This window comes from Aphelocoma coerulescens, unplaced genomic scaffold (assembly GCF_041296385.1).
Source record: "Aphelocoma coerulescens isolate FSJ_1873_10779 unplaced genomic scaffold, UR_Acoe_1.0 HiC_scaffold_80, whole genome shotgun sequence".
Taxonomy (NCBI): domain Eukaryota; kingdom Metazoa; phylum Chordata; class Aves; order Passeriformes; family Corvidae; genus Aphelocoma; species Aphelocoma coerulescens.
Genome location: NW_027184065.1, coordinates 596,606 through 622,223, shown reverse-complemented (window position 1 = coordinate 622,223; position 25,618 = coordinate 596,606). Strand labels below are relative to the sequence as shown.

The 25,618-nt window shown below is 54.0% G+C and overlaps 1 protein-coding gene across 1 annotated transcript; it reads left to right on the top strand.

Annotated features, from left to right (window-relative positions):
* Positions 1 to 10,542: 10,542 nt before the first annotated feature.
* On the top strand, positions 10,543 to 12,254 carry LOC138102530 (serine/threonine-protein kinase pim-1-like). The gene is made up of 4 exons (XM_069000243.1): positions 10,543 to 10,579; positions 10,895 to 11,261; positions 11,650 to 11,826; positions 12,151 to 12,254. The coding sequence occupies exons 2-4, from the start codon at positions 10,916 to 10,918 to the stop codon at positions 12,252 to 12,254; spliced, it is 627 nt and encodes a 208-aa protein (XP_068856344.1). The 5' UTR covers positions 10,543 to 10,579; positions 10,895 to 10,915.
* The last annotated feature ends 13,364 nt before the right edge of the window (positions 12,255 to 25,618 follow it).

Below are 25,618 nucleotides of genomic sequence, written 5' to 3'. Positions count from 1 at the left end.
GGACTCCCGTCTGAGAGGCGGATGCCCGAGAAAACGGTGCCGAAGCCACCGCTGCCCAGCTGAGGGCCCAGCTGGTACAGCTCCTGCAGCTTCTTCTTTTGCCCTGCGACCGAGACCGAGCCATCAGCCTTGCGCCCAGGGCCCCCCCGGCCAAGTGCCCGCGAGTAAAGCGAGCCGAGCCACCGCGGGCCACGTTGCTCTGACCTGCTTCCTGCTGCGCGCCGGGCAGCGGCCACCGCCTTGCAGCCGTCGGGCAGGGGAGCGGCAGAGCTGGGGCAGGGGAGCGCGCAGAGGCGGCTGCAGGAGCCGGAGGGCAGCGGGGCAGGGCGTCACCGTCGCTGTCCCCGGCGTCGTGGGCTGGACTCTGCTGTTGAGGACTGCCGGGGCTACAGCCCGAGGACTCGCACAGGGGGGTGTCAGGAGCAGCTGCAAACCAGGGAGGGGTTTTTTGAAGCCGTGGCATCAGAAGCACTGGAAACAGCCAGAGACTCTGCTGCTCTCAAGGGCCCTGGCCTGGCCTGTGGATGCCCCTCAAGAGCCCCGAGGGAGCCTCAGACAGCTCCTCAGAAGATCTCACCTGCTACCAGAAAGGCCTTCCTGGTAGTCGGTGGCCGTCTTGGAGCAGCTTCCTGGAGATGGAGGAACCTCCTGGGTCTCTTGAGGGTCATCTCTGCCACCAGGCACGGGCTGTTGCCAGCTGGCACAGCCGGCACAGCGTCCTGGGAGCTGTGGGCCGGCAACTGCTGGCTCCAGCTCACTTGCTGCTCCGCCACCTGCTCCTGAGAAGGCTCCCCTGGATCGGGCTGGGCTCCCACTTGGACTTCTGGGCTTTCCCTGGCCACGTCAGTTGTCAGGGTTGCGCCCGTATTGTTGAAGTCCGTGAGTCCAAGGGAGCTGGGAGACCTGTCCACAGGCTCTGCACCTTCTGCAGGCTGACAGGTCTCACTGAGCGTCTGCGGGGGATAGAAGCTGTCAGAGATAGCGGAGGCTCGTGGCAGGATGGAGGATCTCTGACAGCCTGAGCTTCTTGCCTGGATGGTGGGTCCCTCATGGTGTGCCGTCCTTGCAAGGGTTGAGGCTCTCCCAGGGATGGATAATCTTGCTGGGAGCGGCCTCTTGAAGGGATGGAGGCTCCTGGAGGAGCTGGACGAGCCACAGCAGGGCAGGTGGCCTCGCTTCACCAGCTCCTCCAGTTCTTTCCACAATGCCTGCCACATCCCAGAGCAGAGCGGCACCCATGTCCCATTGCGAGCCCAGAGCAGCAGCATCAGTTCCTGCAGCTCCTGGGCCACTGCCACGCAGGGGCCGCAGCTGCAGGGGCTGTCCAGAGGGCTCGCGGGAGCACGTGGCCGCTTGCGAGGGGTCACCCGAGGCCTGGAGGACCTGGGAGCCACAGGGGCTCCTCGCTTCCTCCGTGAGCCTCTGGGCTGCACCCCCGGGCGCTTGCGCCTCTTCGATGTCCGTGCCTGCCGCCTCCGTGGTTGCCAGTGGCCAACGGCCCACCAGACAGCCACAGTGGCCAGCAGCAGGACAAGCACAATCACCAGGACGCCACCGTCACACATGGCTCCGGCGCGTCCCATCGCGACTGCACTGGCAGCTGCAGGTGCTGGCAGTGTTACATAGCGACTGCGCGGTGATGTCACAGTGCTGTGGGCCAGGACAGCTGGGTGACATCCCAGCCCTGCCTCTCGCCAGCGCTCAGCCCCTTTGTGCCGTCACAGCCCTGTGCCCACCTCAGGGATCAGCAGAACCAGCGCATCTCTAAAGATGCACATGGCCAGAAAAAGCCTGGCAGTAAGAACAGCTCAGCCTGCTGCAGTGAGTCATTCCCTGCAGCAAGTGGCACATCAGGAAGAATGCTGCTGCCACCAGTGTCAAGCCCATGGCTCCCAGGACACTGCAGCAGTACCAACTGGAAACACTCTCTGTGCCTGAGAAATCTTCCAGAGACAAAGGGAGTTGAAGTTCCTGTGTCTCTGGGGAGCTCTCCTGAACTGGCTGTCGAGGGCAGGAAGAGTTTTCTGTAACAGCTCACCGACTTCTGCGTTGCCTCTGTTCTAAATAAGTCAGGATTTCCCAAGGAGTGCTCATAGTGCTCCCACTGCTCTGGTTTTGACGGGCATAGGGCTCCTTTTTTCCCAATTGCTGGCACACGCTGGGTTCAGATTCATGATGGGAATGCTGTGGATCAAACATGAGTGGTTTGGTTTCTGCTGAGCAGGGCTTGCCCTCTTCAAGGATTTTGCAGTGTCCCTTGGTACAGTGCATGTTTTCCACTGGGAAGGGAGGGAGGAGTGTTGAAGACAGAGGCAAAGAATGCATTAAACACCTGTGCTGTGTCCCTGTCCCTGTTTGTGAGGTGACCATCCACATCCTGGAAGGGGACAATGTTATTTCTACAATGTTTTTTTCCATTAATATATTTAAAAACACTCTTTATTGTGCCCCACACTTCTGGCCACCTTCCTCTCCAGCTGAGCTTTCACTGCACCAAAGTTCTCCCTACAGTGGCAAGAGACATCTCTGTGGAAGGAATGAGGAGGAGGTGTCTTTACAAACTATCTGTGGGCATGATGGTAGATAAAGCCAGATACTGATAGGTGAAAGAAGCAAAGGGAGGAACCATAAATTCCATAGTAATTCCACTAATTGACACAGACTGTTACTCACTCAAGACTCTGCTAATCCCTGGATTTAGAGAAAAAGAACAGAGACACAAGGAAAAGAATGAGGGTGGGGGGTGCACATTAGAAAGGGGGTTTGTATTAAGCCATTCGGGAAGTCTGTACCTCTCAAGTACCTCAGCCAGTGGGGAAGGAGAGAGGAAAATGCAGCCGGGAAATCAGGAGAAAAAGGAAGCTGCGTCCTCTAACAATTTGAGAGATCCCATGGGAAATGCCCATGGCCTCTCCCTTTATTCGAATAAAGTAACAGGATTGCTCTGTCTCTTGTTTGGACATAAACCTGTGGTGTTTGTGGATTAATTTTCCTGACATCTGTATTCTTCTGCTGACCTTGCTTCCACTGGGCACACAGCTTTCTTTTCCATCCTCTTTCCCAGAGAAGATGCCTTCTGCCTCGTCTGCTTGGATTCCGACATTTGGGACTCTCCTACTCCTGTGCCCTTAGGAGGTGATGTTTCAAAATTGACCAGCACTGATGGACCCCAGCACCTGCAAAAGCATTGTCCCTGGAGACCCTGCTTACCAGTTCCCTGAGCAGTCTGAAGTCTGCTCTCCTCATGCCCCGAACTGAGGTTTTGCTGGCCCTTTTCCTCTTGTCAGAGGTTGGAAAGTCGATTTATCTGTGGTCACTGTGGCCAAGACGGCCACCAGTCCCCACTTGGCTCAGGGCACGTGGGACTCAGACGGCGGCCTGGCTCCAGGGGGGCTGAGCTGGAGAGTCCTGGGCTGTGGGGGGCTCCCCCCTTACCTGGGAGGAGGCTCCCTGGGGAGGAAGAAGGGTCTGGCATGAGCCACAAGGCCCCTGGCCAAAGGACAGTAGCAGGGGACATGTCCGTAGCAGATGCTGTCTGGGAGGAGCTGTGGCAAGGAGTGGGTGTGGGGCTGGGGCTGTCACAGAGCTCAGAGAGGGTGTTCCCCCAGCCCAGCAGGCAGAAAGCCGCTGGCTCACAGCAGGAGCCAAGTTCCAGGTCACCAGAAACAGCCCCCTCCCTCACCAGTGCTCCCAGCCTCCCAGAAAGGTTGGTTATGCTCATGGGTGCCCAAGGTTCCCCATGAGAACAGGGCTGGACACCCTAAAAAGGGGGGTGAGCACCCCAGGGGCAAAGTCAGGGCAGGGGGGAATGAGTGGGATGAGTGTGAGAGGACCACCTCTACCCCTCCCATCCTGCGCCAGGGAGCAGGGACCTTCCTGGGACAGCTCCAAGAGGATATTCAGTACCATCCTTGCCTGGGACAGGGGTGCCAAGGAGATCCAGGAGGGATCAGTGTCCAGCTCTGTGTCCTGGGACACCCTGCACCCTGTTCCCCACAGCCCTGATTTTCAGGAAGGAGCCACAGGAGTCTCCTGGCCATTGATGGATTTTTCTTTCAGGAATTCACTGTGGAGCTCGTTTCTCTTTTTTTTTCCTCTTTCTGAGCTCCTGTAAACACGGCATACAGCTGGAAGGGGCGGGGCGGAGAAGACCCAGCTGGGGAAGTCTTGAGGGGTTCTGTGTCTCTGGCACCCTGCTTTCCTCCTCTCCCTTTCGTGGAGGTGTGGGCTGGCAACGGAGCATCTTCCCCGGGTGGCCGCGGTGCCCCGAATCCCTGCCCTGAGTGGAGGGACAACACTGGGCGTCTCTGGTCTGCCCCACGCAGCCAGGGTGTCCCACAGAGCTCCTCCAAACCCCTGCTCTTGGCCGCCAGGGGCCTAATTAGTGACGTATTAACGAGGGACGAACTAAGGGCGCTAATTAGGGAAGGGAGGGCGGGGAGCCGGTCCCACCAGGACGGTGGGCGTGGCCAAGGCCTCAGCGGCGCCGAGGGGGCGTGGTCTGAGCGGGGGCGGGGCCAGCGCTGAGGGGAAAAAGGGCGGGGAAAAGGCTCGGTGCTGCTGAGGGGAAGCGTCGGGAAGGAGGGGATGGAGGGATATTGTTGGGAAAAAGGGAGACACAAGAGCTCTTGGGGGCCTGAAACCACTAACAGTGGTGGAGGGGAGCCCAACACACTCCTCCTATGTATCCCTATCCTTTACACAGGGGAAGCCGTGGCTGAAATCCAGGAAAAACAGCGCTGTGGATCCAAGGAATCAGAAGCAGGATCTGTGTGGAGGGTGTCCCTCACGGGAGGCACATGAATCGAATTGAGCGAGGCTGAGGCAGGAGGGTCACGCCGAGCAGAGAAGGGCGTCCATGCCAAGGCCCAGGGCAGCCCTGTCCCGGGAAGTGCGCAGGGAGCGGATCCTTGAGCTGCTGCACGTTCGCGCTGCCCTCGCTCAGCCGGGAGCCCCCTCGTTGCCCAGGGGGAGCTGGTGGCAGTGGGGAGTGGGAGAGGGAAAGATCTGTCCTACACCTCCATGGACTCTGATGCCGCATTCCTGGACTGCGCCAAATGGCTGCCCTGTTGGGAACAGAACCAGAGACTTCCCATCAACATCCTGATTTACTGCTCCAGAAAAAGAAAAATCCCAAACATTAATTCCAAGGGGGATAATTTAATATCTCCTCGGCATCTGGAGATCTATTACCTGAATCCAGTCATGAGTTTCCTTCAGGTCTCCTCCCTCGGGACCAGTTAAACAGGAGGTGGGGTTAAACCCTTCCCCCCTACTTAATTCTAAATCCTCCTGTTCCATGAGAGGCTCTTTTGGTCAACAAAGCCTTAACTTGATGTGAAGCTTAAGGGTTAGAGAGCCTCCTGCCGTCCTCAGTTACCATGAAAACCGTGGCTGCACAATTTTGCAAACGATGGGGCCACCCCTCGCCGAGGGGTCTAACATTTCAGAAGAACGGGCCATCGGTCTTCAAGTACCGCCCCGTGGTGTTCTTGCACTAGAACTCCTCTGGCGTGGTCCTGTTCAACATCCACATAAAATGCAAATACTTCTTCCCTGTTTGGAAGGGCTAGGGCAGGAGCCTCAGTTCATCTGCTTTTTAACACTTTAAAATTCTGCCAGGTTCTCACCTTGAAGGATAGCAGTGTTATAGGGAAACATCCGTGGCTCCAAAAGACCTGCCTTTAACAGGGACTCAGTAAAAGGCTGTAACCCCTTCCTTCCCTCCTGAAAGAGGGTATTGCTTTTTAAACACCACTTGTCCTGGTGGCTTCAAAGTGATTTGGAGAGGTTCCATATCTAATTTTCCACATTTCCCTGGGTCTACTTCAGCATAGGTCTTCTCAGGCATTTGACAGACAGTTACAGCAGTGGTAGCTTCCTTATCACCTTTCACAATAGTAATTTACATTCCCAGTTTAGCCATCAAATCCCTTCCCAGTAAATTACAATCACAATCAGGAAGAAACAGAAATTCATGCCTTTCAAACCTATCCCCCGCATTTACCAATAGTGGTTGAATAAAATGCAGCTGCTTCTCTATCCCACTTGGTCCCTGAATAATCAAAGAACTTCTTGACACTTTCCCCCCTTAGGCCTAAAGTTGCAAGTGGATCGAGAGGTCCCGTGTGTCCCAGGGAACTGACTTGCTCTCTGTCTGCACCAACCCTGCCTGTTAGCAAGGGCCCCAGTGTGGTGAGTCCCTGGTACGATGGGAGCCCCTGACACCCCTACCAATCCATTTCCATCAAACGGTGGCTCTGCGGTCACTCCCGCGTCCAGTGTCCTTCTGCCCTGCAGATGGCACTGATCCCTTCCCCATCGCGGTTTCGATCGGCTCTGCTCTGTGCTGCCCACCCCGTCCCCTGGATCCTGGGGGTCCCCTTGATCCCTGAGGTTTATAACCCAAATCCTCCACCCTGGCCCCACAAGCCAATCTGGTGCAGGGTCATCTGCTGGATCCCTGCCACCTGTGTCCTAGGGGCTCTTGGTGTCTTGTACTGGCTTCCCCCTCCAGTTAGGCCAGGGTGGGACTGTAGGAACAATACCTCCTTGTTTTCCCTGCCCTGGAAGCTGGGGATACAAGGGACCTCCTACTTTGTGGCACTGTCTGCCACTCCCAGGGTCACACAGAGATACCCAGGGACATGCTGGAATGACACTTCCTTGCTCCATGGCGGCTCCCAGTGTCTTTCAGTGGCATCAGTAGGAGCTGAAGATGGCCTGGATACGCTCCCCAGCTGGTGGCCACCCTGGGCCACCCATCTTCATCGAGGGTGTCCCCAGCACTGTGGCACTGCCAGTATGTCCTGTCATCCATGCTGGAAGCCAGCTCGTGGATGGAGACCACAACCATGGGGCCCCAGGACGTTTGGAAGTAGCCAGGAAGATGGAGTGGGCTCCAGGCTGGGTGGTGGGATGCCCAACCCCACTGCCACAGCCCCTCTGGCTCTCACCTAAAGGTTTCAGGGTTCTCCTCTGCCACCACCTCCAGCACCCTGAGCAGCATGGAGCCACCTGGGACCCTTACTGAGGTGGAGTAGTGGAAGTATTTTCCCTGAACTGTGTTGGCAGAAGAGGAGGACAAGGATGTGCAGAGCCATCTGTCCCAAGGTCATGGCTGTGAGGACAAGAGAACAGCCGGGGAACATGGTGGGATGGCACCTGGCACCACCTTGCCCATCCAGGGCACCCTGAGAGCCAGCAGTGCCGAGCCTGCAGTGCCTGGTCCTCTGAGACCAAGTGCGTGGTCCTCCCTTTCCCTTCCCAGCCCCTCATCTCCTCCCCTCCCTGCCTTGCTGGGCTCTCCTCACTGCCTCCTCTTTGACCTCCTGGAGCAGCTGCTTATGGATGGACTCTCAGTGGAGACCCCCAGACAGGTCCATGGCAGGACGCTGGGGTTTGGCACCTTGTCGGGATTGAGGGGTCCCTCCAGGCACTGAAGCAACTGGAAGACCAGTTGTTACGGGGCCACTGGAAGGACAGGTGTGGCCACCATGTTTGCACTGGGGGCGGGAGGTCACTGGGATCCCACGTCCTGTCCGCAGTCTTTCTCCCAGCTTTTCGTGGGTGGCGGACACTCAGCTCAGCCCTCCACGGCTGTGCAGCCCACCAGGGCCAGCAGGACTGCAATGCCCAAAGCCATGGCAAGCATCTTCTCAGGACAGGCTGACCCCCTCAAGATGGCAGAATCCTGTGGGAATTGGGCTCTCTGGGCATCCTCTCTGCTTTTAGCTGTTGCCAGTGTCCTTGTCCCACAGACCCTGGCTCTGCCAAGTACCACCAGCTTCTCTGGGTGCTGAAGGGTGTCCAATGGAGGAGGCAGAGTGGTGCGAGGGACAGTGATCTTCCATTTGGGATTGCTGGGGACAGCTTGGACCAGAACAATATCCATGAGGCTGTGGCATTGGATGGGATTCATCCCAGTATGTCCCAGAAGGAACCCCCTAAATCATCTACCCAAGCTCCTGAAAGCCCAAGGAGGTCCATGCTGGCTCAATGCTCTCCAGCTGTATGCGACTTGACAGCAAGTGCTTGGACTTTCCAGGAAACTCCAGCCCTCTTAATCTAATCTTGATAGCAGGAAAAATGGTGGAGAAGGTCATGCTTGGCACTACTGGGAAGTGATGGGAAGGACAGTGCCAGTGTCAGCCGTGGGCAGCGTGAGATAACAGAGGGAAATTCTGGTCTAACTGATTGATTATCCTGCTGCCATAAGGTCACCTGTCTCATGGGTGATGGGAAGGCATTGCAGGTTGTATTTCAGGATTTTAAGAGGAGTTTTGATCCTGTCCCTCACAGAATCCTTCTGGAGCAGGTGTCCAGATGTGAGATGAGCAGGGACAGGGTGTGCTGGGTGAAGAACTGGCTGATGTACTGGTTTTCAATGGGATAGGATCCATTTTCTTCCCAGGAAGTGGGACAGAGTTGGATTTGGATTCAGGATGGGAATGCGGTGGATAGCATGTGGGTGGTTTGGATGTTGCTGAGCAGGGCTTGCTCTCCCCAAGGACTTTACAGTGTCCCATTGGGCAATCCATGTCCCATGCTCTGCAAGCAAGGAGGTGACACCACCATTGTTCCCTCCTCATCCCTATGTCCTACTTATACAAGAATCTTCCACCCACTCTGCTCCAGAGGGCCCTCAAGTGCCCACAGGGAGTCCCTTTCTTCCTCCTGTGGCACTGGAGAGCGCTGAGGTGGGCACAGGGCTGTGACGGCACAAAGGGGCTGAGCGCTGGCGAGAGGCAGGGCTGGGATGTCACCTGGCTGTCCTGGCCCACAGCACTGTGACATCACCGCGCAGTCGCTATGTAACACTGCCAGCACCTGCAGCTGCCAGTGCAGTCGCGATGGGATGCGCCGGAGCCATGTGTGACGGTGGCGTCCTGGTGATTGTGCTTGTCCTGCTGCTGGCCACTGTGGCTGTCTGGTGGGCCGTTGGCCACTGGCAACCACGGAGGCGGCAGGCACGGACATCGAAGAGGCGCAAGCGCCCGGGGGTGCAGCCCAGAGGCTCACGGAGGAAGCGAGGAGCCCCTGTGGCTCCCAGGTCCTCCAGGCCTCGGGTGACCCCTCGCAAGCGGCCACGTGCTCCCGCGAGCCCTCTGGACAGCCCCTGCAGCTGCGGCCCCTGCGTGGCAGTGGCCCAGGAGCTGCAGGAACTGATGCTGCTGCTCTGGGCTCGCAATGGGACATGGGTGCCGCTCTGCTCTGGGATGTGGCAGGCATTGTGGAAAGAACTGGAGGAGCTGGTGAAGCGAGGCCACCTGCCCTGCTGTGGCTCGTCCAGCTCCTCCAGGAGCCTCCATCCCTTCAAGAGGCCGCTCCCAGCAAGATTATCCATCCCTGGGAGAGCCTCAACCCTTGCAAGGACGGCACACCATGAGGGACCCACCATCCAGGCAAGAAGCTCAGGCTGTCAGAGATCCTCCATCCTGCCACGAGCCTCCGCTATCTCTGACAGCTTCTATCCCCCGCAGACGCTCAGTGAGACCTGTCAGCCTGCAGAAGGTGCAGAGCCTGTGGACAGGTCTCCCAGCTCCCTTGGACTCACGGACTTCAACAATACGGGCGCAACCCTGACAACTGACGTGGCCAGGGAAAGCCCAGAAGTCCAAGTGGGAGCCCAGCCCGATCCAGGGGAGCCTTCTCAGGAGCAGGTGGCGGAGCAGCAAGTGAGCTGGAGCCAGCAGTTGCCGGCCCACAGCTCCCAGGACGCTGTGCCGGCTGTGCCAGCTGGCAACAGCCCGTGCCTGGTGGCAGAGATGACCCTCAAGAGACCCAGGAGGTTCCTCCATCTCCAGGAAGCTGCTCCAAGACGGCCACCGACTACCAGGAAGGCCTTTCTGGTAGCAGGTGAGATCTTCTGAGGAGCTGTCTGAGGCTCCCTCGGGGCTCTTGAGGGGCATCCACAGGCCAGGCCAGGGCCCTTGAGAGCAGCAGAGTCTCTGGCTGTTTCCAGTGCTTCTGATGCCACGGCTTCAAAAAACCCCTCCCTGGTTTGCAGCTGCTCCTGACACCCCCCTGTGCGAGTCCTCGGGCTGTAGCCCCGGCAGTCCTCAACAGCAGAGTCCAGCCCACGACGCCGGGGACAGCGACGGTGACGCCCTGCCCCGCTGCCCTCCGGCTCCTGCAGCCGCCTCTGCGCGCTCCCCTGCCCCAGCTCTGCCGCTCCCCTGCCCGACGGCTGCAAGGCGGTGGCCGCTGCCCGGCGCGCAGCAGGAAGCAGGTCAGAGCAACGTGGCCCGCGGTGGCTCGGCTCGCTTTACTCGCGGGCACTTGGCCGGGGGGGCCCTGGGCGCAAGGCTGATGGCTCGGTCTCGGTCGCAGGGCAAAAGAAGAAGCTGCAGGAGCTGTACCAGCTGGGCCCTCAGCTGGGCAGCGGTGGCTTCGGCACCGTTTTCTCGGGCATCCGCCTCTCAGACGGGAGTCCGGTAAAGTGGCCGAGACGGCGGGGCGCGGGAGGAGGGCCAGGGGCGGGGCGGGGCAGGGCTTGAGCTCAGCCCCGTCTCTCGTGGGCTTGCAGGTGGCCATCAAACGCGTGGCCCGGGAGAGCGTCCTGCGGTGGTACGAGCTGGTGAGTGAGCGGGGCCACCGCGACAGAGCGGGGCGTGGCGGGCAGGGATAAGGCCGGGGCCCCAGGGCGGGAGGCGGCGCAGGGCGGGGGGAGCGGGCGTGGGCTCAGCGTGCGAGCCGGAGCATCGCGGGCCCGGGGATGCCAAACACTGGTGATGGGGCCGGGCAGGGGGGCACCCCCGAAGCATCCCCTGGGCGGGAGGAAGCCCAAGCACCAGGGAGGCTGCCCAAGGGGGCACTGGGGCATCCCAGGCACGAGGCAGCGGAGCCACAGGGCAGTATCAGGCCTGCTGGAGGCACTGTCTCCTCCTCACAGCCCGACGGCACCCGTGTTCCCATGGAGATCGTGCTCATGGAGAAGGTGGGCTCTGGCTGCCACAACATCATCCAGCTCCTCGACTGGTTTGAGCTGCCTGACAGCTTCCTGCTGGTGATGGAGCGTCCGGAGCCATCGCAGGATCTCCTGGCCTTCCTGCTGGAGCAGGGGTTCCTGTGCGAGGAGATGGCGCGCTGGCTTTTCTGCCAGGTGCTGGAGGCCGTGCGGCACTGCACCGCCTGCGGCGTCCTGCACCGGGACATCAAGCCAGAGAATCTCCTCGTGGACCCGGAGAGCGGCGACCTGAAGCTCATCGACTTCGGTTGCGGCACCTTCCTCCAGGAGCAGGCCTTCACGCGATTTGCCGGTGAGCCCACAGGCCAGGCCCTGCTCCCAGTGCCAGGCACTGCACGGCCCCATTCCCTCCTGGGCTGTGGGCTGCGGCATTCAGCCGGCTGCCGCCTGCCCTTTGGCACGGGGCAGATGCTGTGCCCCAGGAGCCAGCTGCCAGCCCTGCCCACAAAGCCAGGCCCCGGCCGCTCGGCTTGGCAGGCCCGCAAGGGCTTGGGCTGCTCCGCTGGCCTTGTTTGCCTTGCAGAACGGTTTCTTGGCTTTGGCCAATTGGCTGGGGAACGCCCGGTGGCCTCGGGGGGAAGTTGTGGCCACCGGTGCAGCCCCTGCTTCCGCCAGGAGGCTGGCACCAGGCTCTGGAAGCCAGCAGCCTGCACCTGGACAGCGCCACCTGTCTCCCCTAGGAACACACATGTACAGCCCACCCGAGTGGATCTGCCTTGGCTGCTACCACGGCCATTCGGCAACCATCTGGTCCCTGGGTGTGCTGCTGTACGTCATGGTCTGCGGGAACATGCCCTTCCAGGAGGACCGTGACATCGTGTCGGGGCAGCTCTTCTTCTGGCAGCAGGTCTCTCCAGGTTGGTGTCTGGCCTCAAGAAGGCAGGCTTTGGCAGATGGCACCGCGCAGCCCAGCGTGGCCCTCACGCAGCTGCGCGGGAGGCCCATCTGCCCTCAAGAGCTGGCCGCAGGAGGCAGCCCGTGACGACGTGGTCGGTGTGGCCTGCTTGGCTGAAGGAGGTGGCGCGTGTCCTGCCGTGCCACTGTCCCGCAAAGGGCAGAGTCAGCCGGGAGGCTGGCACAGCTCTGAGCACACGCAGCATAGCCCGGGCCCTGGAGGCGCCGGGAGCAGCTGGGCAGGAGCCTTCTGCAAGTGACCGGCGCTTTCTGGTTTCTCTCCCCAGAGTGCCAACATCTGATCCGCTGGTGTTTGTCCAAGCACCCTGCGGACAGGCCAGCGCTGGAGGAGATCTTGCGCCACCCTTGGGTGCGGGGCAGGCGTCTTTGATGCCTTGCCAGAGCCTCTGCAGCACCCGATTACCGAGTCCCATGCAGGACTGAGGGCTCGAGAAATAAAACAACCACAAACCCATGCCGGGGTGTCAAGTCTGGTCCTGTTTAGCAACTTCAGCTAAAGAACCCTCTTGGGAAAAGGGGTAATCAGAGTGTTCTCTTCAGCCTTTGTCAAGCTTTTGATGCCTTTTCTCCAGGACGGTAGTTCTGTGTCTTCAAGCACAGGCTGTAGTACAGGCAGGAGGAGCTGTAACCAGCCTAGAAAGGTAACAGTGAAACAACAGCCGCCCTTTCAAACTGACGCGGCCACTTGGGTTCACCAGAAGTGATACCTGGGCTCATGTGTGCATTCCAAGGGCCAGCAGGCGGCAGGGACAGAGATGCTGCTCACCTGCCAAAGCTGTGAGAAGAAGCAGAAACGCCAAAACATCATTTCAGGTCAAGCCCTAATGAACTCTTGCTCTTTCTTCCCCTCACACTGGCAGCAGGCAAATGCAGCCCGGTCTGCCTGGATTTAGGGGACAGCAGCATCTAAAGGAGCTGCGCAGGGATGCACAGATGCTGAAAGAGACTCTACGGCAGATAGACACGCTCCAGCAGGCTCAGCCTCCCACACTGGGGCAGGGAAAGAGCATGAGGAGACCCCCGCTGCCGAGGAAGGAGCGGCAGAGAAAGTGATCCCTAGGGACTCCAAGGGAACCCCCCTGGTGTTACCAGCCTCTAACCCTATCTCACATTCGGGAGTTGTGTTATGTAACAGAGCAACTCTTGATAACTTTGTTGTACCATGTAGCCCAGAGCTTTAGAACACTGGGTGGAAGGAGTGGTATTTCTCCCCAGCTGCCTTCTGGAGACTTTGCTATGCCAACAAAGAATCCCTGAATGCTCATAGCACCTCCTGTCCAGCAAGGGAGGGAGACAAGGAAAAACAACCTCAAGTGGCCACAGACCTCCTCCTGCTTCTGCTGCATTTCACATTTTTCAGCCCCAGAAGTTCATCCATCTCTATTACCCTTTCTATTTGCTTCTACCCTTCCAGGAGATTTTTCTTTATAGCAGATGCTTTTCATGTTTAGAAACCACAGCATCCTCTGGGGGACAGGGAAACACTCCCACATACAGATGAGGGAATAGGCCCCTGAGAGGAGGCAGCTGCTTGAACAAGATCTAAAGCAGAAAGGGAATCCAGAGCATTTGTCTCTAGTTTTGTCTCTCTATTGAGCAGAACAGCACTAGATGATCTTCACTCACGTACAGTCATTTCTTACAACCTTATTGGCTCTAGCAGCCTCATAAAAGCAGTTCATCTGCAACATGTGTCCTGCTGCCCTTGCTACAGGGACAAGGTGTCTGTGGCTTCAAAGCTCTGATCAGCCTAGGCTCTTCTTTCCTGTCTATGCATTGTGCTGGGCTTCCTGCATGGTTTAAAGAAACCAGAGAGTTTGGGAAACTAGTTCTGGATGTACTGATACCAAACAGGTGCTGTGCTATAGTATGTGATAAATCAATGTGTGTGGCATTGAGCAGAAGCCAGGCAGAATCAGGGAGAGCTGAAAAGCTTCTAATTACATCTGAACTGCCTGTTCAAGGGATTCTGTGATTCAGTGGAAGCCTGGGAACCAGAGGAGAGGCCTGAAACTACAGAAACCAAATAATGAAACATCTCTTTTTCAGACAACTTGCAGGAGAGGGAAAGATGATGCAGGAGTTGGGATCCAGAGACTAAAGGGCACCTGCTCTGCCCCAGTGTTATCATCACTGCAGCTGCAGGATGTCTGGGGGTCCTTTGAGGCAGGTGAGGCTTGGGGGCACAGAGCTATACCATATAGCTATACCATAAAGCATTCATGCCAACAGCAGAGAAAGCAAAGAGACACAGGAGATGATGGGTTTTTCCTTGTAAGCCTGAGGAATTCACAGGAATTCCCATTTTCCCCAGCTTCCCTACAGTATCAGTGTTTAGACATCACCCTGCCTTAGAGGATCTTCAAAAATCTCCCTTTATAGTGAGCAGAGAAACTGGTATTTCTCTGTAAGTGGCCACGATCCCCCTTGGCAGTGCAGCTGTTACTGCAATTTTACTTTGGGGAAGTTAAACACCAGTCTCATCTCTAAAAGCATCCTCACTCACTTTACAAAGTGCCTCAGGAAGGGTAAAAAGAGGGGCTTTAACACAAGCACACACCCTCCTCAGCTGTGCTGTTAAATGCCAGGTTGCAGTCCAGAGACTTACCTTCTCCACTCAGAAAGGGAATTCTTTGGCTGATACTTCTATAGAGAGATCAATAAACTCACAAGTAAGGACTGTTTCTGTTATTGGCTCTGCGGTTGTGCTTTCCCCAATGGTGGCTTCACACAGCACGTAATCCTGCACCTCCTGCCTGCAAGAGACACTTGTCACCAGTGGCTGCTGGCATCCAGCAAATTGGCTCACCACCCACCACGGGCCCTATTCCTGCCCCAGAGTTATGGTCACTGCCCCCTTTTCTTCCAGCTTATTTATTCTGCACTCAATTGTCTCTAACACTGCACCCCAACAGCCACAAAAGGCACTTGGGAGACCCTCCCTCCCTTCTCACACAGCTTTTGTCTTACTCTGTGCATACCCCAGATAAACCACTTGGCACTTGTTTAATTCACTTTCTTCTTGGGCTCCTAGTCTAAGTGTAACTTATTTCTCTGTCTTTCCTTGCTGACTCAGCATGCAACACTGTTTGCCCAAAAGAGCAGTATTTCCTTCCACCCCTATTTTGGGATCAGCACTGGGTTTTGGTAGATGTGAAATCACGATAAAGCCGTAGCTGGCCTGATGGTGGCCAGCAAGGAAAGCAACTGGTGCTGCCATGGAAACGTGTGGCCTTAAGCCAGTTTCTTGAAGGCCCCTGCTCATTCCCTCAGGCAAATGTCAAGGGACTGTGGAACAAGCCCAGGGGAGGGGATCTGATGGTTCCCCAGGCTCAGCCCTTGGTGGGGACCTCACCTGCCGAACGCTGGAGAAGCCTTGCACCACCATGTGAGCTGACTCGTCTGGCTGCAGCTCCATTGACCGTGGCTGCAGCTGAAACAGGGGCTCTGGGAATCCTCTTCGTCCTTGGAGCTACTGACAGATGTGAGGCTCTGGCCCTCCTCCTCAGGTGGTCTGTAACATTCCATGGTCCAGTAGAGCCAATGGAAACGGTAGCCCCCGTTTGTGAATTTGAACCAACAAAAGCAGGGAATGAGGCTAGAAGAGAAGACAAGATGGAAAACAGTATGGGAGTAGCTATATTTCCCTGGTCATCAGATTGCTCCCAATGAACAATTTGAGGTGTTAATAGCTTGGAGACTGTCTTCATTTCCAGGTCTTAATGTGGACCAGAAACAGTGTCTGATAATCTGCCCTTCTGATGTCATCATTGCAAAGAAAAATATGTTTATAACGGCAATGTAGCATTTTCCAGGAGATGCTGACAGGACCTGGTGTTTTCCTCCAAAATGTTTGTTCTGGGGTGATTCATCCTGTTACTGTATTTTGCATTAATCTGCGCCTAAAACTATTACTCAATCTTTGAGATCCTGCACTTGGGGACCCTGTAGGGGGGGTACGACCGCCATCCTGAAGTCTGCAGCAACAAAACCCTCATTGACGAGGTGAAAGGTTTGTGTACTACAACGTAGCGCTGGGATCATGACAAATTCTATCAGTCTTGGACTTGGGTAGATATCCGCCCGCGTTCCAGTGCTCCGTAACACCTGTCTCTGTTCCAGAAAGTAGGCAAGAAAGATTTGAAAAAAAAACCAAACCAAACCACAACAGGGAAAGCTAAAAAGCTTAAACAGCTCAATCCTGCTCAAGTTATTTCTTTAGGGACAACTACCACTCTCCAGCTGAAATACTGGGCTTTTGGGGGAAAAAAAAAAGACACATTCACCTTTAGCGGGGGGGGGGGGGTGGTTCCGAGCGCAGGGGAGCCGGCCAAAGTCACGATACGAACACCAATACTATTTGAGCATCGTGCTTCCTTTATTGTTTACTTACACTCACTTATATCTACAAAGCTTCACGCACTATTTCCACAGGACAGCCTCTAAGCAGCAGGGGAGCCGACCAGCATGTAACTTTTCCCAAGGCTGTTCAAGGCTGCCTGCTGCCAGGTGTCTTTCTGGCCTATCTGCAGCCTGAGGCCCCTTCAGGGGTGCTTCTGCAGCAGTCCTGGGTTGCCCCAACTCTCCTGGGCTATCATACGCCCCTGTTCCACAAGGAATCCCTATACATTCACCTCCAAATTAAAAAGGATTAAGGTAAGAGAAAGCTTCAAACTACAAATTATTGGCCCAAAGGTAAAAGCTTTTCAAGAAATCTGTAATTAAGACCAGGCTGACAGTTAAACAACTGGTTATTCTAGTGGGGAGAAACCCTCCTCTTTAAGGTAAGGAGCGTGATAGTTAAAAGCAACTGTTTTGTCAAACTTCAGGCTCCCTGCCACAGCCTGCACTGCCTGGCCCTCCTGTTGACTGACTTACATGCAGTGCCACACTGGCCTGTGGGATATGCCCAGCCCTTGCCCTGGAGGGATCTCTGCTGAGACAAGAGATTTTGCAATTGCCCAGCAGGACTCCCTGAAAAGGCAGCCACTTCTTGGTCATGGCGAGGAAAAGTGGACCCACAATCCTTTGGGAGACACTATGCAGATCTTTCTGTAACCCATTGGTCTGTCCCAGACCCTCTGTAACCCATTGGTCCCCTGCTGATCCCCTGTATCCCTATAAAAGGAAGCCCCCTGGCTCTGTGGGGGAGAGAGCTCGTCCCTGGCTTTCCCCTTCGCCAGAGGGAACCAACAATAAAGCTACCTCTGTGCGGAACCAGCCACACGGGCCTTCTCGTCTCTCTCTGGTTTGGTTTGGCCTGGAGGCTGCCCTGCAGAGCTGAGCTGAAGTCACGAGCTGACAATCACTAAAGAGCTGACAGCCCCTGCAAGGGCCCTCCTGCCAGCAGCTGAGGGAAGACACTGGGCCTCGGGACGGCGATCCCTTTCGGGACCATCTCTCCGGACCAGTCACCTCTTCCTGGGTCAGAGCCACGGACCCCACCACCAGCTGTAATACTGGCCCAGTGTGATGGTGCCATCCAGGGGATTTGGCATCATCATTTCCGTATGTCTTAATATGTTTGGATCCTTGCAACTACTTTCCAAATGCCAGCTTTCCTTTCTTTTACAGAAAGCTCAAGGTTTCCAGAAATCTTCTGACATTCTCTTTTGTGCTCAGAGAGATGACATGACATTTTTAAACAGATGTTTCCAAAGTTAATGGCATTTTAAAGATTAATTAACTAAAATTATCCTTGATTCCAGCTTAGATGAACTATATGCTGTGTCAGACACTGAGATTACCACCTATAAGGCATGAGCTGTGTATGCCACCAATCCCTTCTGTCCTTCTCCATACCAGCCTGTGCCTGTTTTCTCTGGAAGAATCCCTGTACGCTTTGCACCCTGCCAGGATGAGTTGCACAAAGGCACACGTCTCCCCTTGCACTCACCAGCAAGTTTCCTTCATCCCCGAACACGCCAATAAGGACACTGGTGTCATACTTGCCCAATTTTTGGGCTTCGATTGTAACTGGAATCTCTGCTATGCTGAAAGGCTGGACAATCCCACAGGGCTCGGAGCTGGAGTAGAACACAGGAGTATCTTCCTTGCGTTTCTAGAAGGGACAGAATCAAATGCAACTTCAGAGGGACCTCTGAAGAAACTTTAAAGTCCTTAACATCCACCACAATGGCAACTCACACACACTTCTAAAAATCCCCAGGAAAAAGGTGAAAGGCACAAACAAGATGCAAGAATTGTAGGTTTAGCATTCTCAGGGGGTCCTGCAAGGAGGCTGCCAGCACAGGCGTTGGTGTCTGTGAATGCAGCAGCTTTTCACAACCCTCTAAGATCTCCCACATCCCGAAGACTAGAACATGAACTGCTTCCTCAGGAGGTTAAACTGCACCCTAAAGTTTACATTCAGGTAGGATCTTGTTCTCAGCAGATCTTTAAGACTGAATAGAAACCAGCAAACCAAACCCTTTTTTTCCCCCAATAATCTCCTCAATAATATTGGAGAGGAGGAGGTGGATGCGATGCCAAACCTGGGCAATAAGCCCGTAGCAGCCAGGAATGTGGCTGTTATTCACAATGAGGAACTTCCTCTCGTATGGCTCCTTCAGATGGCACTCATCGTAGCACAGGATGTAGGGGCACGCTGTCAGCTTAGGAACGATGCATCTGGGGAAAGAGATGACCCCAAGGGAATCAGAGATACTGAGAATGGAGAACGTTTACCCCTGAAGGTTGTGAAATGGAGCGTAACACATTTGTCTCTGTCAAATCAACATTTAACAGCCCTACAGTGATAAATTGCCTTCAAAGTCTTCCCACTCAAACATGTCTTGTCAAGGAAGGGCAAACCCTGAAAGGCAGCACCCAGAGGCTGCCAAGTGCCCCAGGCAGAGCACTTGTCCCACAGCTGCCTCAGCCCCTCCTTTACCCAAGAAGGCTTGAAAGGACTCCTGTAACAGTCCCAGTGATCCATGAGCTCTGGGGGAGCCTTGCCAACAAGGACCAGTGCTCACCAAGGCTCAAAGAACACAAGACTACAGTGTCTCAGTAAAAAGAACTCCCTTCTCTCCCATGGCGCTGTTGCCCTGGCCTGAGAAGTCAGCTGGCTTGCCCCAGCCTTGGAGGGCACAAGCCACCACCTGCCCTACAGAGTGGGTGATCACCCTCTCCCACCTCCTACAGCTCCCTTGGTCCTTCACCCCACGGCTCTCTACACTGACTGTCCCCATTTGCACTTGCTTGACAAAACTGCTGCCCAGGCACTGACCAGACGGCTCTGCCTGGGAGAGGGAGCTGCATCCCTCTTGTCATTAAACTGATGTCCACAGCAGCATAGCAGGATGGAATTTGGCTGCAGCAAGAACAACTTCTGGGTTAAGCCTGAGAACAGTAAAGCTCAAAATGGGAAGCAGAGGGAAGGAGAAAAACTAGAGCTGACCTGCCACATTAAGGGCTGTTTTCCCTTCATAAGATCTTGCCCTCAACCACCCTCGCTGTGAGCCACTTCCCCACTGGCAAGTGCCCTCATTAACAGAACCAGACCCTGACTCTCGGCAAGCTGCTCCCCAAACCAATGCTGCAGGGTGCTCACAACCCAGCACAACTCCACCTCTTGCAGGAAAAAGGAGAAGAGGCCCTCGGGAAATTTGTTCCACCTCAAGCACCAAAAACCAGGCCAATAAATTATACCATTCCTGTTCCTTTTAGAAAAAGGCCCAGGGTCATGCTGGGGTGGAAGCAGGGGTGCTTTTCACCACAGGCTGCTTTCCAAGTACTGCTGTTCTCATGTCCAGCTGGACAGAACACAAGGTCATTAAGCAACACTTCTCCTTGGGAGCTGCAGCCAGCGAAGCCTGTGCATGGCAGTGTGCTGGGTGTTCCGGTTTGGCCAAATTTAGAAATATATCCTCTGAGAGAAGGCACAATCACCCCTCCCCCACCAGGGTCGGGAAAAAATAAATTTTCCTCGAAGGAAAGTGAAGGAGATAAAACTATTTATTTAACAAACACACGGGAAAGGAAAATAATGCTAAATAATAAAATCTTTTGCTGTGGAGGAAAAACCTGGGAAAGTGTTAGAGTCCTGCCTTTGGTCTCCTCGGAGCTGCGGCTTGGCCCAGGGCCAGGCCCTCTGTGCCCGGTGGAAAGTCCTCCCGATGTGCTCTGATGTTAAAGCAATCAAGCAGTCCAGTAGAAAAGGGAGAAAATCCGAAATTCCAGGGAAGGAAAAATTCAACTTCGGTCTCTCTCCGGAGAACAAAGCAGCTGAACAACTCGCCAAAAAAAAACTGCCTTGGGCGCAGCAAGCCGGGTGCTTCCTCCCTTCCCTGCTGCAGCTGGGAAACAAATTGCTATCTGTGTGTGACCTTGAACAAGCTGCAAACTGCTTTGAAAAAGTTTTGCTCAGTTTTTTTCCTTCCCTCTCTCAGGCTCAGTTTAGAGGCATAGAAAGGCACAGGAATTTATTTCGGGGCATAGGCAGCGATATGGGATACACATCATAAGGTCACCCCAAGGCACTGGGGGAGACCAGGGAAATGCTGATACCTGCCCATGACGTTCAGTGCCAACACTCCCTCACCAACACCCTCCATGACCACCAGGATACACTGGTAGTATTCCATCACAGTGTTGGAACACAGGGTCACCTGGTGGAAGAGAAGAGCAGTAAATTCCTCCTTGCAAAAGCTCATTGCCCATGTGTGGTGTCCTCCAGTTCTTGTTTCATGGCATGGAAGGGGAGGATTTTGCCTTAATTCTTCTGCTGGTCCATGTGTAGAGCACAGTCTCTGGGAGTAACACAAGCCTTCTGGCAATACCGGATTTGTTAAACACACCCTTCTATCAGGGCATAGGTCAGCTAAATTGAAACATTAGAGTAAAGCTCTGTGCACCACTGTATTCAAATTAAGGGGCCAATTTTTCATCTGACTGCAATGACATAAACGCAGAGGAAGTCTGCTGACTTGAACAGAATTAGTCCAGCTTTACAGCAAGAAATTGAAGGCAAAGTGTGGCCCAGCAGGTGCTGGGCAGTTCATGGCTGCAGTTTTTTCTGTCTCCCCTGGAGATCCTTGCAGTGAACACAACTCATCTGCTCATCTGCTCCAGGAGAGGAGAAATGAGACCAGGAAGAAAAGCAAACTGCTTTATACAGTAACATCTCTCTAATAGCCACCTCCTGTCCTCATCCTTCCTCTACCCACTTTCAATCAAAGAAATCTCTCTCAAAAGTACAAGAACGGCTTCTGTACTGATCATCTGGTACACGGTTTCAGCTTGTGATTTTGGAGACAAAACAGCTCCTTCAGGAGCATCCCCAGTAACCCAGCTAACAGAGGCCTCACATCGGTGCAGGTCTATTAATGCCGTAAAATATTACTGTGTCCTGCAGCCGTAGGGAGGAGGAGAGAAAATCCAGCAGGCAGGAATTGTGCAGCAAGATTGATTTCTTTAATTATTTTACAAACCCTTTTATAGACTTTTTTCTTCATAGTCTAATTGGACAAGAGATCAGCCACCCCTTGGTGGAGGATGATTGGCTAGAATCCTAAAACATCCATTGTCAAAATATTTTTCTACTATAGTATAAACAAGGCTTCTCAAAGTTGCAGGTGTTTCATTGTTTATAGAACTCTGCTACTATCTTCTGTGAGAGAGAAAAGTCTCTCACAGACTTAGAAAATAGCAAGAAAATTCTTGCTAGCAGCATTTTTGTATCCACACAGGTCTCTCACGCACACGATGCTCAAAGCTGGCAGAGCTAAAGCACTCCCACACTCCAGTGAAGTTTCAGCCCCACCAGCTGGACTCTTCCCATACCTCAGTATCCTGGTGTCCCTGGGGGAGGATGGTCCCTTGGCTGGGAGTCATTGTAAACTCCTTTGGCTCCACATAAAAATGAATTCCCTTCCTCCAGGATGGGTCAGTATTGTTGTGCATTTGGTCATAGCAGGTAACAACAGGCCCTGAACCATCGTCCGGAATGCAGAGCTTGAATGTCAGGGACGCCGAAGAGGTGTTAGTGAGGCAAAAGTTTTTGGTGTAGGGAAGGCCTACGAAAAGGACACAAATATCCATTCAGGCACCAATTACATCGTGACTCCTGGTGTGAATATCTTGGTAGGATGAAAGTGTGCTTGGAGTTTTGTAGAGAAATGGCTGAGTGAACAGGGACATGTATACGTGCACAATCCAAGCTATATTAGTGAACTGTTCTTGACTAGGGAAAAAAGAGAGGGGCAATGCTGATGTGGCAAGCCAACAGGATGTTGGGGAGGGCGATGCTGACCATAGAAAGACTTACGTTAGTTAGTCGCGTGCATATTAATCTCTAACCAATCACTTGCTATTAAAGGCCGCGTGAACAGTAGCTGTAATCCAATAGTATGGAGCTTGCTTATGCGTGCTTGGAGAATTAGGGTATAACTATGGGACTGACAATAGAATAAACGGAGTTCCATCATATCTCTATGAGAAGCGTGGTTCATCCTGGCAGATCTCTGGCTATTTCTGGCGTCCGACCAGGGACCGTTCCTCAGAGGAAGATATGCTCGCTGATCACTGAAAGAAGGGTGACGATGACGAGCGACAGAGACGCTGCAGGCAGAGAGTGTCAACCGCGAATCAAAGGACGTCGGTCAGGCCAGTAAGAAGGGTCGCTACCTTCCCTCCATGATACCCTGCTAGCATGGATTTAGAGTTTGCAGCAGCACAGGAATTACTCCTCAGTATCCTCACTAAGCGAGGGGAGGAGGTCAAGGAAAAGGATCTAAATAAGCTCGTTTTATGGGCGCGGGAGTATTACCGCCGGCCTGGTTCCTACGGTATATCACCGTGTCCTGCAGCCATAGGGAGGAGGAGAAGATCCAGCAGGCAGGAATTGTGCAGCAGGATTGATTTCTTTAATTATTTTACAAACTCTTTTATAGACTTTTTTCTTCATAGTCTAATTGGACAAGAGACCAGCCACCCCTTGGGGGTGATTGGCTAAAATCCTAAAACATCCATTGTCAAAATATTTTTCTACTGTACCATAAACAAGACTTTTCAAGGTTGCAGGTGGCTTGGTTGTTTACATTCCCTGCTACCTCTTCTGTGAGAGAGAAAAGTCTCTCATGGACTTAGAAAATAGAAAGAAAATCCTCGCTAACAGCATTTTTGTACCTACACGGGAGCATGGACATTTGCGAGTCCCCCCCTCCTCTTCGATGCAGCCAAGTGGAGGGAAGTAGGGGATCACCTGTGAGACTGTACAATCCAGGGAAAAGGGAAAGAAATGACAAACTTAGGGCCCACCTGGAGAACTGTTATAAATGCCTTGAAAAATATGCAAGCCGAGTCAAAAGTAGCTGCAGCTGCGGTGGAGGCAATTGCAACACCGGCTGGGGTTGTCACTCCTGCCCGAGCTATGCAGCGCAGGGGGCTGAGTGGACTGTTTAAAAGCCCAAGCGCGATAAAAGGGCAGAAAGCAGAGAAGCACTTTGAGACTGTCAGTGAGCTCCTGCGGGAGCAGGAGAAAGAGCTCTTGCAATCAGAGCCAAAAGAGGAAGTTACCGCCACCGCGCCTCAGAGCAAACTGAAGGCAAACGCGGAAGTTACAGTCAACCAGTCAATGGGCAGAGCAACGGGCGGTCCTTCTTGTCAAGCGCGCCTCTACCCTGCTTGCCCACCCCCTCCACCTCCGCTGCCAGCAGAGATTCATCCCGGACCACAGACTGCTTCTCTGCCACAGACTGTTTTTCGGCCAGAGCCACAGACTGTTCCTCTGCCAGATGATGACATACCAATGACAGAGGCGACAAATGAGCTACCTGCTCATCCCCCAGGATCTTGTGAGAACCCACAAGCATTGGAAAGATGGGCTCATCAAGTAGAAGAGGCAATGCATCAAATGAAACCACACTTTGATTGTGCTCTGTCTTCTATGGAAGAAAAGCTCCATCGGAAGCACGAGCCACAACAGGGTCCCACTGTGTCCCGAAAGGGTGTGGCCCAGACAGCCCTGCAACTACAGGAATGGGCTCAAGTAGAGCCCTCCACTCCACCTCCCGACTTTGATAACACACCACCTCCACCCTGTGTCACAGGCGCTTCCACTACTTCTCAATTGGGACAGAGGTGGTCTGGAATTATAAAAGGTGCTATCCTGGAGGGAGACTGGGAAGCGGCAGAGCAAATTGCCTGCCCCATCATATTCCAGAATGGTGAATGACGATATGAGCAGCATTGCTGGAAAATTTTACAACAAGCCAAGAAGTCTGTAACAGATCATGGAATAAAATCTGAGGCCACCCGCATGGCCTTGGATTGGATTTTTACAGCAGATACCAACTCTCCTATAGACAGCACTAACCTGGCAAGGTTTCTGTTGACACCTTCCCAGTTCCTTCACTGGGAGCGAGAGTGGAAAAGACTAGCACAGATGGAGGCCAATCGTCCGCAACAGCAGAATGAACCTCTATACGGTATTAACCCAGACATGTTGACCGGGTCTGGAGTATATGGACATTTACAAGTGCCGCTTCAATACCCGTTGCTCGTACATCATCTGTCAGCATAGCTTGCCCGCCAAGCCTTCAACGCAGTACCTGATTCCCGGCCTCAACCCAGCTTCGCCACCATCCAACAAGGCCATTCTGAAGGATACTCGCATTTCATCGATAGGCTTTGGCAAGCTCTGGCCAGCCAATCAGACATGACAGAGGACGCAAAGCAGAGTATGTTTAAGTTGTTGGTCTTTGAAGGAGCAAATCCAAATACGAAACGTGTCCTCACCACCCTTCCAAGGGGTGCGGAAGTAAGTGATATGCTCAAGCTAGCCAGTCGAGCAGTGCAACAACAACAAGGACAAGTTATGGCCAGTATGGTAGCAGAGGCCATAAAACCTGCTACGAAGCTCCTGGCCACTGCAGTTACAAAGATGGGCATTAAATCACAAGGAGAAGAGTCAGGAATTTGCTTTCACTGTGGCCAAAAAGGACATTTTCATCACATTTGCAAGGTGGCTGTATGGTGTGACCAATGCCAAAAGGATACCCATTCTACAACCGTATGCAAGAGGTCAAAAAACAGGAAATCCAGTGTGAGGCCTTACCACACTCCGACACAAGTAGTCGGTCAGGCATCAGTGTTCAAGACCTTCCCCCCCCCACCACCAGGGGAAGCCTGGGAGTCGATTTGGCAGCAGCAGTGAATATCACCTTAAAGGACAGCACTGTCCACAAAATTCCCACAGGTGTTTTTGGCCCTGTGGTAGAAGTGGACAGTTCATTTGGAGCATTGCTATCAGGGAGATCATCAACAGGACTTGCTGTACTAATAGTCTTACCAGGAGTCATTGATGCTGATTACACTGGAGAAATTATGATTTGCGCTTATACCTTGTTTCCCCCTCTTACCGTTAAAGCGGGACAACGGATTGTTGTCCGTTAAAGCGGACAACAAGCTCATGTTTATAGACAAGCCCGCAGGAGAAGAAATTCATACTCGTCCTTATCGCAAAGACCGTGGCTTTGGGTCCACCGGGGAAACAGTCATCAATTTTGTACAGCAAATGAAACTTTGGACCATGGTCACTATTACCATGTTAAATGACACCAAGGCACATCAAATTACTGCAATGATGGATACAGGCACTGATGTTACAAACATCAGCAGAGACAAGTGGTCTCGATGGTGGTCTCTGTGCCCTGCAATTGATGCAGTACAAGGTGTAGGGGGAGAAACCACCCCCATGCACAGTTTGCAAGCAATAAAATAAAGTTGCCA

Coding starts and splice junctions, on each gene's coding strand:
- LOC138102530 (XM_069000243.1), top strand. CDS start 10,916: ATGGAGATCGTGCTCATGGAGAAGGTGGGCTCTGGCTGCCACAACATC. Junction 11,262..11,649: donor GGCCTTCACGCGATTTGCCG/GTGAGCCCACAG, acceptor TGTCTCCCCTAG/GAACACACATGTACAGCCCA. Junction 11,827..12,150: donor CTGGCAGCAGGTCTCTCCAG/GTTGGTGTCTGG, acceptor TTCTCTCCCCAG/AGTGCCAACATCTGATCCGC.